The following is a 12,351-nucleotide window of genomic DNA, read 5'->3' as shown; positions in this document are numbered from 1 at the left end:
GATATATGCAGATTCAGTATATCCAATGGTTGTAGATAAATATATATATGGTATATACACAGGCTCAGGAGGTTAGAGCGGTTCCCGGTTCGATTAAGGCTCTTCCCGGGTGTGTGTCAGAGTGTGCTTGAGCAAGACACTTGTCTCTGCTCCCAATGAGCAGGTCGGCAGGTTGCATGGTTGCCTTTGCCGTTGGTGAGTGAATGAATGGGTGAATGTGAGGCATAAGTTGTAAAGTGCTTTGGATTAAAGATCTATATAAATGCAGACCATTTACCATTATAGTTTTATTGTACATGGCCATCATACAGGCATGTAAACAGTAATATATACTATACTATACATTATACTATACTATACTATACTATACTATACTATACTATACTATACTATATATTCACCTCCTCTGTTCCATCATCCCACTCAGCTCCTCGCAGGCTGCTGACAGATGTCTGACGTGCAGGTCAAGCCCAGGCTAGAGATTCCTAGGCGTGTGCTCATGTATCGGGCAGCAGTCCTGGGCTGAACCAGCCCGGCTGACGCCACGGCTCTGAGAGTATAAGAGCTGGGACGGGAGACAGGCTGGGAGTGTCGAGAGCTGCAGCAGCAAAAGGAGTAACAGTGAAGCACATCTAAGAAGTCGGGGCCTGAGCAGAGTATCCTTCCAACCCTTCCATCCAGAGACACAGAGAGGAGACACACAACAGCCGTCACCATGAGTTACAGCCCAGAAAGGATCTCATCGTACCGCCGTCACTTTGAGGACAGCAGCAGCGAGTCCTACCAGGTCAGGGTGTCCAGCCCGTCCCCCACCAGGAAAGTGGTCCGCCACGCCTCGGCCAGCTTGTCCCGCGGCGCCGGGGCCATGCGTGTCGAGACGACGGGACGAAGGACCGTCTCTGCTGCACGCAAACCCCGCATGGGGGGAATCAGGTGAGCCAGGCAGCCAGTCACACAGAGGCCTGAAGGCTTCACTGGTTTAACATTATTTAACATGTTCCATTTTGTGGATGCTTGGTGGATGCTCAAAAGCCAAAGTATAGAGAAGTATAAATAAAATAGCAACAATTTATAATCTATTATATTTCTTTAATATATCCATATTTGAGGAGCATCTATCTATCTTTTTTTGTATCCACTTTTTCTCCTCTTTTTCTATATTTCTCCCATCCCAATTCCATTGTGCCAATTCTTCCCTCCCCTGTCTTGAATGGTGCTCGCATATGCCCCCCACTGGCCGGTTATAGGGAGGATAGAAGCCTTGCATCACGTGTCCCCTCCGGTACACGAGGAGGCAGCCTGTCACATCTTTTCACCTGCCAGCGCGGACTCTCATTGGCGAGGTGTAACGTGTGGGAGGCTCACACACACTACCCCCGCTACTTCCTGTCTCTGCTGTGCAGGCGTCCCCCAACCGACCTGTAGGAGTCGCTGTCCACAACGTCCAGATTACCACCCATCGACTTCCACCCGCTGACTCTGCCAATTGAGTTAGTATGACGGCCGGCCCAAGCCGGAGGCAGCGCCGACAGCCGGATTCGAACCCGGTGTCTCTTGCGTTGGTGACGAGCGCAATGTCCGCTGCGCCACCCAGCCGCCCCCCATCATCTATCTATCTATCTATCTATCTATCTATCTATCTATCTATCTATCTATCTATCTATCTATCTATCTATCTATCTATCTATCTATCTATCTATCTATCTATCTATCTATCTATCTATCTATCTATCTATCTATCTATCTATCTATCTATCTATCTATCTATCTATAAACTGATTGAATTGTATTGCAAGATATCATAGTCTCCATGACAATAGTATAAGTATAGGCGCTTTTGAACCAGCGGGGGGCAAATGGAATGTCACTCCTGAAGTGTATTGACATGATGAGGTACGAGACTCACTGCTCATCATGATGCTTTATGACATGCGAGTGAGCGCAACCTCTCATGTTAATGGGGAACTATCTTATAAATGGCATTTTTCAGTGTTTAGCATTGTTTCCTAGCTATGTGGACTTATATTAATAGGATCTATGTCTCTAATTCTCATATTGGCGCATTCTTCCAATTCTCCTCTCACAATATTCACCCTCACTGAACTGAGTCATCTGAAAATGTGCATATCTGTGATGTCAGAGATTTCTCAGCTGCATAATAATGTGGCAGTTGATGTGGCAGTTGGCACCAGGCCACACAGTGGTTGGAGCCCAGCCTCAAAATGGCTTAAGATCTTGAGGTCGAAAAATGCTGTTTTTGAGTACTTGATTAGAAATACAAAACAATGAATAAAAAAAAAAGAAAACCTTAGAGGTGTTCCATAGTGTTCCAACTCCTTCATAGCAAAACGGGGGCATATTATCGTCACTCCTGTGAACACATGGGCAGGAGGCGTGTGGAGGAGGTGTCTGGTTAAGACACACTTGAACCGTTGTGATGTCCCGATCACATTTTTTTGCTCTCGATCCGATCCCGATCATGTGATTTTGAGTATCTACCGATACCGATCTTTCCCAATCCGATCAAAAAAAATAATAAAAATTAAAAAACATTTTTTATTTTTTTTTATCCCAATTTCTCACATTACATTCCCCTGAATGTTGACGTTATCCAGGTGAAAAGTTAACTTCATTCAAGCGAGGCATTGCAATCCTTTTTTTGCACATAAATCATTTGATGTATAATTAAATCAAAGGAAATGCGTTTGGGTCTGAGAGTGTGGCTGGTCTGCCGTTCTGCAGCTGGATACTATTGGTTTGTTTTGGCAAAATTCTTCTGCTCTGTGTGACAATAAATAAATGAATGATGATATGCAATTTAAAACCAAAACTATGGCCTCAGTATGAGTTTAAGACGTGAACATGGTCATGTTTGTTGAACAAAAAAAAAGAAATAAAAAAAAGTAAAAAAAAATTATTAAAAAAAGGTACATATTTTTTTTTTTCTTTTTTTTTATCCCGATCTTCGGAAAATCACGTGATCGGATCGTTACATCCCTAGTCGTGACACATACTGAGCTTTTTAAAAACCCACTCTCCTGCTCCTCGTAGGTGCGTTCACTGGAGCAGCAGAACAAGCTGCTGGAGCTGGAGATCGAGGCCTACCTGAACCGCTTCGAGAAGCCCAGCGGCCTGCTCCTCCTCTACGAGCAGCAGCTGAGGGAGCTGCAGAGGGTCGCTGACCAGACGAGGGTCCAGAGGGTGAGCCAGAGGAGAGGCCCTTTCACTGGGTGTTTAGAGGGTCGCTGACCAGACGAGGGTCCAGAGGGTGAGCCAGAGGAGAGGCCTTTCACTGGGTGTTTAGAGGGTCGCTGACCAGACGAGGGTCCAGAGGGTGAGCCAGAGGAGAGGCCTTTCACTGGGTGTTTAGAGGGTCGCTGACCAGACGAGGGTCCAGAGGGTGAGCCAGAGGAGAGGCCTTTCACTGGGTGTTTAGAGGGTCGCTGACCAGACGAGGGTCCAGAGGGTGAGCCAGAGGAGAGGCCTTTCACTGGGTGTTTAGAAGACGAGGGTCCAGAGGGTGAGCCAGAGGAGAGGCCTTTCACTGGGTGTTTAGAGGGTCGCTGACCAGACGAGGGTCCAGAGGGTGAGCCAGAGGAGAGGCCTTTCACTGGGTGTTTAGAGGGTCGCTGACCAGACGAGGGTCCAGAGGGTGAGCCAGAGGAGAGGCCTTTCACTGGGTGTTTAGAGGGTCGCTGACCAGATGAGGGTCCAGAGGGTGAGCCAGAGGAGAGGCCTTTCACTGGGTGTTTAGAGGGTCGCTGACCAGACGAGGGGCCAGAGGGTGAGCCAGAGGAGAGGCCTTTCACTGGGTGTTTAGAGGGTCGCTGACCAGACGAGGGGCCAGAGGGTGAGCCAGAGGAGAGGCCTTTCACTGGGTGTTTAGAGGGTCGCTGACCAGACGAGGGTCCAGAGGGTGAGCCAGAGGAGAGGCCCTTTCACTGGGTGTTTAGAGGGACGCTGACCAGACGAGGGGCCAGAGGGTGAGCCAGAGGAGAGGCCTTTCACTGGGTGTTTAGAGGGTCGCTGACCAGACGAGGGTCCAGAGGGTGAGCCAGAGGAGAGGCCTTTCACTGGGTGTTTAGAGGGACGCTGACCAGACGAGGGGCCAGAGGGTGAGCCAGAGGAGAGGCCTTTCACTGGGTGTTTAGAGGGTCGCTGACCAGACGAGGGTCCAGAGGGTGAGCCAGAGGAGAGGCCTTTCACTGGGTGTTTAGAGGGACGCTGACCAGACGAGGGTCCAGAGGGTGAGCCAGAGGAGAGGCCTTTCACTGGGTGTTTAGAGGGTCCGGCTCTCCTCCATGTTGGACGACACAATGGCTGCTATGTGCAAAACAATGGTTGCTAAGCTATGTGTTGATATATGAGAAATGTCAACGGGAATGTAATAAATGGATTAGATTAGATTAAAATGCATTGTCATTATACAGCACAACAAGTACAGTAGGCTACAACAGTAATAATTTGACATCTCATGATTGTTGTGGAACAGTAATATCATGCGTTTCCAATGTTTTACCTGCTCTATCACTACACAGAAATGAGATACACACACACAGACACACACACGCGCACACACACACACAGTATTGGCTCATGCATAAACCCTGGCACACACCTCCAACAAAACATGTGATGGAAGAGTGTGTGTGTGTTGGTCTCTCTCTCGGTCTCTCCAGGACATTGCCCTGGCTGCTAAGGGGGCCGCCGGCCTTCAGCTGGAGGCCATCAGGATCCGGTGCGAGGAGGCCATGGAGCTCAGGCGGAAGGCGGAGCTGGACATCGAAGCCTTCCGCCCGGTACGTTATAGCGCCAATACGTTCCCTTAAGAAACAGTATCAGGGTGTTTCCATCATTCTGCGTGGTGGTAGCAACCAATGTATCATGGAAACTATAATATTACCGTCAGTATCATCATTTCAATTGGATTATTATACCGTGATATTATGTAAGTGCAAAGATTGTACCATGGTGATGCATGACTATCGCCATGGCAGTACCATGGTAAATTATGGTACCACGGTCACATTTTAATTACTATCATGCTGCTTTTTTGTAAGGGATTAGCCATTTATATTTTCTCATAGTGAAATTCTTATAATCACAAACACACATATCAGAATGTGGTCAGAATGTGGTCGGAATGTGGTCAGAATGTGTCAGGGGCAAGAGAAGAGGTACCCTATTAAAGGTTGTGTCTGTTTCAGGACGTCGACAAGGCCACCTCTTCACGTATAACCTTGGAGAAACAGCTGGAGCAGCTGGAAATAGAAATTGAATTCCTGAAACGGGTCCACGTACAGGTGGGTTCTAGAACACAGTGGCTCCTTCATTAAAGGTGCTATAGATACAGTTTTTCTAAAGAGTAGATAAAGAGATAAATAGTATCATAAAAAAATTGAAAAATAAGAAATACATGCACAGAGCTTTTAGAAAGGTGCAGTATTGCTCCCCCCCCCCCCAAAAAATATTGATTCATGAATTTATCAAAATGAATGTTATTATTTGTGCATGTATCCCCTCCCTACTTCCCATTTCCCCATGTGGAATGCACCTGATTGGATGTACATGAGATGCTGATGCTCTAGTGTGACATCTAGTGGCTGAATGTTATATATAGCACCTTTAATTAATTCATTTTAGCGGCTCAGATGCGTTGGTGCCTGTTGTGCTGATGATCTCATATTTCCCCGACTCTCAGGAGATCGAGGAACTGATGAAACAGATCTACGCAGCTCACGCAACCACCGAGAGCTCGTTCGTCCTGCCCGACCTGTCCAACGCGCTCAAACAGATCCAGAGCCAGTATGACGACATTGCAGCTAAAAACCTACAGGTAAAATAACGCCAACTTAACATGAACTAAAGATATAAAAAGGAAACATTGGATTTTAAGCTAAATTAAATCTTTGAGCCACTTAAGAAGCGCCACACTCTATATATTTCTAGGAAATGGATTCATGGTATCAGAACAAGTTCCAAGACCTGACCGGCAAGACGTCCAGGCATGTCGATGTGGTTCGTAGCGTCAGAGAAGAGATAGCAGGCGCCAAAAAGGATGTAAGTATTAAATGTGAAAGAAATATTGAAAATGATGCAGTACTAAAAAATGTTATACATGTAGAGTCATCTTTTTTCTTTTCTTTTTAACACTTTGGTTGCCTAAGGTTAAATTAATGATATACCATAGATTGCCAGCGCTATTTGTCTATGGAGAAAGTCCCCTTCTTTGCAGGGCTATAACTTTTTAAATTCTATTGCTACATTGCCATTATTAGGGCCCATTCAAAGTCCTATATGTATTGTTCATTGTGTAGCAACGTTAAACTTTTTCATTCACATATTCATAGTAAAGTATGGTCTAATGTATAAGTATGTTTTCATCTCTTTCTGCAGCTTTCTCCAGAACGTGATATATAGCCCCAAATGCATTATATTGATGATGAAATACAGTTTGATGGCAATCAGCGCGATATAAAAAATTCCAACTAGACGTACTTCTAGAAGTTACTACACGTCATCTGATGTTGACCGGATGGGCGAGGGGGCGTTTATAATTCCGTGGGCAGCGTTATACCAATCATCTAATGTGGGTCAAATGTTGATAATATCAGTTATTATCGAAGACGGTAACGTTACACGCTGAAACTCACCCCAGTCTCCGCGCGCCGTTGGGCGATCATCGTCGAGTAGAAATTTTATCATTATGGGATATATTATTACCCGGTCCATCTCCAGCTTGTATAATGGTATATACGTCCAAATCATGTTGTTTATCGAGTTATTGGCAATCGATCGCTATGTAGAGTGACGAGCTAGAGTCACGGGACATGTACCGAGTGGCCGGAAGCAATACGGACGTCTAGCAAAACCTCTAGTGCGCTTCCTGTTAAGCGCTTGCGCCGATCGGCCACCAGATGGCGCTCCTGAACCGCCAGAGAGCTCAGTGGGTCCTGCTGGTGAATCTCAGGCCAGCGGAGGGACATTATGAATCCGATCGCAGATTTTTGAAATATTGATATAAAGACGACGTACAGCGTCCCCCGGCAACTTTAGCATGGCCAGCAAAGACGTCTAAAGACGCCCCCTGGCAGTCAAAGTGTTAAGAATACATCCACAGAGCTTTTAGAAAAAAAAACGTGCTTCAACGTGCTTTACTGTTTCTCAAGATCCAAAGCAGAGAGTCAGAGCTGGATTCCCTGAGGACCAAGAATGATGCCCTAGAGGCCAAGGTTCTGGAGACTCAGCAGAGATACAAGAAGGAAATAGAAGACCTACAGGTTGGAGGACAGGCTCATACATTTAAATATAAACAAACAAACACACAGACACACACACACACACACACACACACACACACACACACACACACACACACACACACACACACACACACACACACACACACACACACACACACACACACACACACACACACACATAGACTGAAAAGACTCAAAGCAATGCACACGCAGCACAGCATGTCAGTCTTGCGCCTGTGGCTCTGTCTATGTAACAAACAGGCACGGATCGAGGCCCTGAAGCTGGAGCTGAAATCCACCAAGGCGAGGATCGCTCTGCACCTGCGCGAGTACCAGGACCTCCTCAACGTCAAGATGTCTCTGGAGATTGAGATCACAACCTACAGGTGAGACAAGGATGACCAGCTGACATCAGGCTCACTGCCTTGTTGCTAAACCAGTGCAGCGTGTTACCAGCCTGCAAGTCATGTTCTTTATTCCACATGATGATGAGGAAATGTATGTAGTTCTACTGAATGAAATGTATTAGGAAGTGCTCATTAATATACCGGAGAGATAATGCTTTAATTTTTTCCTCTTTTCTTTTACAGAAAACTGATTGAGGGGGAAGACTTGCGGCTGTCTGGCATGGTGAGCACCATGTGTATTACCAGTGGCAGTATGACCGCAATTAGCTCTGGGATGAGTATGGGTGGAGGAGGCATGGGTGCTGCTGGTGGCATGGGAGGTGGTATGGGTGCTGCTGGTGGCATGGGAGGTGGTTTGGGTGGTGCTGGTGGCATGGGAGGTGGTATGGGTGGTGCTGGCGGGGTGGGCGGTGGTATGGGTGGTGCTGGCAGCCTGGGCGGTGGTATGGGTGGTGCTGGCAGCCTGGGCGGTGGTATGGGTGGTGCTGGCAGCATGGGCGGTGGTATGGGTGGTGCTGGCAGTGTGGGCGGTGGTATGGGTGGTGCTGGCAGCGTGGGCGGTGGTATGGGTGGTGCTGGCAGCATGGGTGGTGCTGGCGGCCTGGGCGGTGGTATGGGTGGTGCTCGCGGCATGGTCGGTGGTATGGGTGGTGCTGGCGGCGTGGGAGGTGGTATGGGTGGTGCTCGCGGCCTGGGAGGTGGTATGGGTGGTGCTGGCAGCGTGGGCGGTGGTATGATTGCAAATGGCATGGGTGGAGGAATAGGAATGGGTGGAGGAGTAGGCATGGGTGCGGGCACAGGAGGGATGGGTGGTGCTGGTGCCAATGGAGGCAAGAGCACTGCTGGTCTGGGTGGTGTAGGAAGCATCGGTGGGGCAGGAGGCATTAGTAGAGCCGGTGGAGTTGGAGCCGGTGGAGTTGGAGCCGGTGGAGTTGGAGCCGGTGGAGTTGGTGCCGGTGGTGTGGGCGGAGGCTTTGGCAACAGAGGATTGGGAGCTAGTACCGGGGGTGTGGGCATTGGCGGTGTAGGTGGAGGCATGGGGGCTGACGCCATGGGCTCTGGTGCTGGGGGCAATAGGGGATCTGGTGCTGGAGCAAATGGTAGAAATGGTAGCGGTGGTGCTGCAGGTGGTGCTGCTGCAGGAATGGGTCCTGATGGTGCTGCTGCGGGAATGGGTCCCAGGGGTGATGGCGGCTTAGATGGCCCATCTGGCATGGGTGGTGCTGGCAGGGCTGGAGAGGAAGTGGCTGGAGGTGCAGGCACTGGGGAAATGGGCGGATATGGAACCGGTGTAGGAGCAGGCCGTGCCGGACTGGATGGTGGTGTGGGGGGTGACGGAGGAAACGGCAGTACAGGAAGGATGGGTCCAAATGGCGTGGGTGGTGCCGACTCTAGTGTTGTAGGAATGGGTCCTGGTGGAGCAAAGGGCATTGCCACTGGTCGCAATGGATATGACGCCACCATGGACACCTATGCTGGACAGGCGGTGGAACTGATGGAGAGACGAACGGTGCTGATTAGGTAAAGGAAACATCGGGTATCTCTCTTCTTGCTTAGAGCAGGGACTCCCTGGAACCCAAGCGCATTAAATCACACTCTTGTCATGTGGGGACCCAACAGAATCACAATCAATCGACAGCTCATTTGAGGTCCAGACCCGCAGGACAAGAAGCACTGATTTTGCACGCTTACCTCAGTGCGTGTGTGTGGGTTTCTTTTTTAACTGTAGAGGCCACGGTAATGTTTGATAAATGAGTAACTGTTTAATCTTCCCCCTGTGTAGTGACTGGATAGTGCTATCTATCCATCCACACAACTTCTATATATTGAACATATCCTGGTTGTTCTGCTATAAAATGAACATCTCCTGGTTGTTCTGCTCTATAATGAACATATCCTTCTTATTCTGCTATATATTGAACATCTCCTGGTTGTTCTGCTCTATAATGAACATCTCCTGGTTATTCTGCTACATATTGAACATATCCTGGTTGTTCTGCTATATATTGAACATATCCTGGTTGTTCTGCTATATATTGAACATCTCCTGGTTGTTCTGCTCTATAATGAACATCTCCTGGTTATTCTGCTACATATTGAACATATCCTTGTTGTTCTGCTCTATAATGAACATCTCCTGGTTATTCTGCTACATATTGAACATATCCTGGTTGTTCTGCTATATATTGAACATAATTATCCTGGTTGTTCTGCTCTATAATGAACATATCCTGGTTGTTCTGCTATATATTGAACATCTCCTGGTTGTTCTGCTCTATAATGAACATATCCTGGTTGTTCTGCTATATATTGAACATCTCCTGGTTGTTCTGCTCTATAATGAACATCTCCTGGTTGTTCTGCTCTATAATGAACATCTCCTGGTTGTTCTGCTCTATAATGAACATCTCCTGGTTGTTTGAAGTTGCGTTCCTGCTGTGCTTCTCCCTCAGAACTGTTAGAACCGAGGACGGTAACGAGGAGACGGAACATCGTGAGCAGCTGATCACCGTCACCGGCGCAGGCGATTCAGACAGCGATGATGAGAACTAAGCACGATTGGCCATGTGGTCTCCTGCCATCATTAACCCCACACCACCCCCAAGCTTTGTACTGACCAACCCCATGTCTGTGCACTGACCTTTAACCTTTGCCCTGGACATGACAACCACAAATAATGACCCCTTGCTACTGAGTCCAGCCTCGTCCATAGGGCTCCCGTGTGTCTTGGGATCCTCGACACCGGGGTCTCTATGCTTCTGTGTGTGTCTTACACTCCCCCTTTTTCTACAAGCTGCAAATAAAGCATTCAATGACCTTGTCTGTGTCCTGTTTGATATCTCTTTTATGTTTTAGTTCCGCTTGAAGGTTCCTTATGAAGATAGACAATAGAATAATACTTGAATGCCTGTTATAACCACATTCGTTGTTATCTACTCTTGGATTAGCTTAGCTGAGTTACAGAAAGCCAAAAGGAGATCCATTATAGCTTTGTTGTAGGAGTTTATTCCTCCATACTGATACACAATTACAACGGCAAGCAGTCCAGGGTAATGATATCCTTAACATCAGCTGGATACTTTGGTACAAAACTTAAATCTCTCTTCTGTTACTATGTATTCCTACAATGTGTCACAGCAAGCGTTCATCAAAGCCTATAATAAGGTGATGACATATGACAGAAATGTATGTTTGCTGTGGTGGGAGAGACATTATTCTAAACAGGCTTAACAACAACACGTGTACACACACACACACGCACACACACACACACACACACACACAGTATAGCACCAATAATACATAACAAACGCATCTCTGTTTTCCTACATTCATTTGTTTATTTGTCGACGACCCCAGCCGGCACAGACAGTGTATGAGAGAGCCCCTGCAGCTAACCGGCTTCCTCAGCTAGTCCAGCCGTCTGCTAGCTTAGCCCCTGCAGCTAACCCCATGTGTTCTCATGCTAGTCCAGCCTGTCTGCTATCTTAGCTCCGGCAGCTAGCGCAGCCTCTATGCTAATGTAGAGTTACAGCTAGATGACCCGGCCAGGAGTGGAGGGGAGTCTGCAATACTTGTACTCTCATCCGAGCTGATTGCAAACTCCTCTCAGGTGCGTGAAGCAGAAAAGCGGCACGCCCCCTCGTTGGGCAGCATGCAGTCCTTTCCAGCCCTCACACTTGTGTATGTATGTGACAAATAAACCTCTTGAATCTTGACTTGCCATATTCAATCAGTTTCAGTAACTACAGAACAGTACATATTGTTAGACTCACTTGTTGTTTGGAACGAGCCTCGAGCCGTCGCGTTAACCCTTCGAGAAGCTTTTGTGGTCCGTCCGGGCTTGATAAAGTGTGTGTCCAGACTCCATATAAATCCAAATCCAACACTGTCAGTAATGTACAGTATCTCGTGCTGATCTCTCCAACTCCTGAGAATACACTTCTTATATCTTATTACCGAACCACGAGCCTAGCTAAGCTAACGCACTGAATCAAAACTAAAATACTACTAACTGGACTGACTGGCTCCTCCTCGCATTCTTTTCTGTCTGACGACGTGACGAGTACAGTGGCGCAGAGCTTGCTTCGAGCGCTAGAAAAACACGCCCTGAGACATCATATTTGAACGCACTGATAGGCGAAATGTATTTGCTTGACCTATTTACATTGGCTGCGACGATACAGTGACGCGCACAGTGTGCACGCTACGTCTATGCGCCCAGCTTTAGAGGTACTCTCTATCAGGAGAGATAGTGACGTCATGTGAATCACGCACAAAACAATGATTTATATTTGATATATTAACGTTATTGTGCATTTGAAACACAAACATACTTAAAATGAGTAAATATTATTCATTTTAAACATGTTTAGTTTATTTTTAGGGGTCTAAAATAAAAATAAAAATAAAACATTTTCTTCTTCTCCTTCTCTCTTCACCAGGGGGGGGGGGCGGCGCCCCAGCGCCCTCTATCGGCCGGCCGCCACTGGTAGTATGGAGTAGTGAGTGATATGTGTAGCATGGAGTGAATTATATGTGTAGTATGGAGTGAATGATATGTGTAGTATTGAGTGAATGATATGTGTAGTATGGAGTGAGTGATATGTGTTGTTTAGTCTCGCCACTCAGTTACAGCCTCATAAGTTGGCATGGGCTTTTTCTAAACAAAAAAGCTAACG

At 47.3% G+C, this 12,351-nt stretch overlaps 1 protein-coding gene across 1 annotated transcript; it reads left to right on the top strand.

The window, feature by feature from the left end:
* Positions 1-715: 715 nt before the first annotated feature.
* Positions 716-10,222, top strand: LOC311224754 (uncharacterized protein; the record flags this gene model as incomplete). The annotated part of the gene is made up of 11 exons (XM_084309857.1): positions 716-895; positions 3,052-3,201; positions 4,680-4,799; positions 5,208-5,303; positions 5,702-5,836; positions 5,950-6,060; positions 7,170-7,280; positions 7,524-7,648; positions 7,853-8,241; positions 8,563-9,190; positions 10,123-10,222. The coding sequence occupies 11 exons, from the start codon at positions 716-718 to the stop codon at positions 10,220-10,222; spliced, it is 2,145 nt and encodes a 714-aa protein (XP_084165983.1).
* Positions 10,223-12,351: the final 2,129 nt, after the last annotated feature.

The sequence above is a fragment of the Notolepis coatsorum genome (assembly GCF_963971535.1).
Source record: "Notolepis coatsorum genome assembly, chromosome: 1".
Taxonomy (NCBI): Eukaryota; Metazoa; Chordata; class Actinopteri; order Aulopiformes; family Paralepididae; genus Notolepis; species Notolepis coatsorum.
Note: the sequence above shows the minus strand (reverse complement) of the source record. Positions and strands in the feature narration are given on the sequence as shown.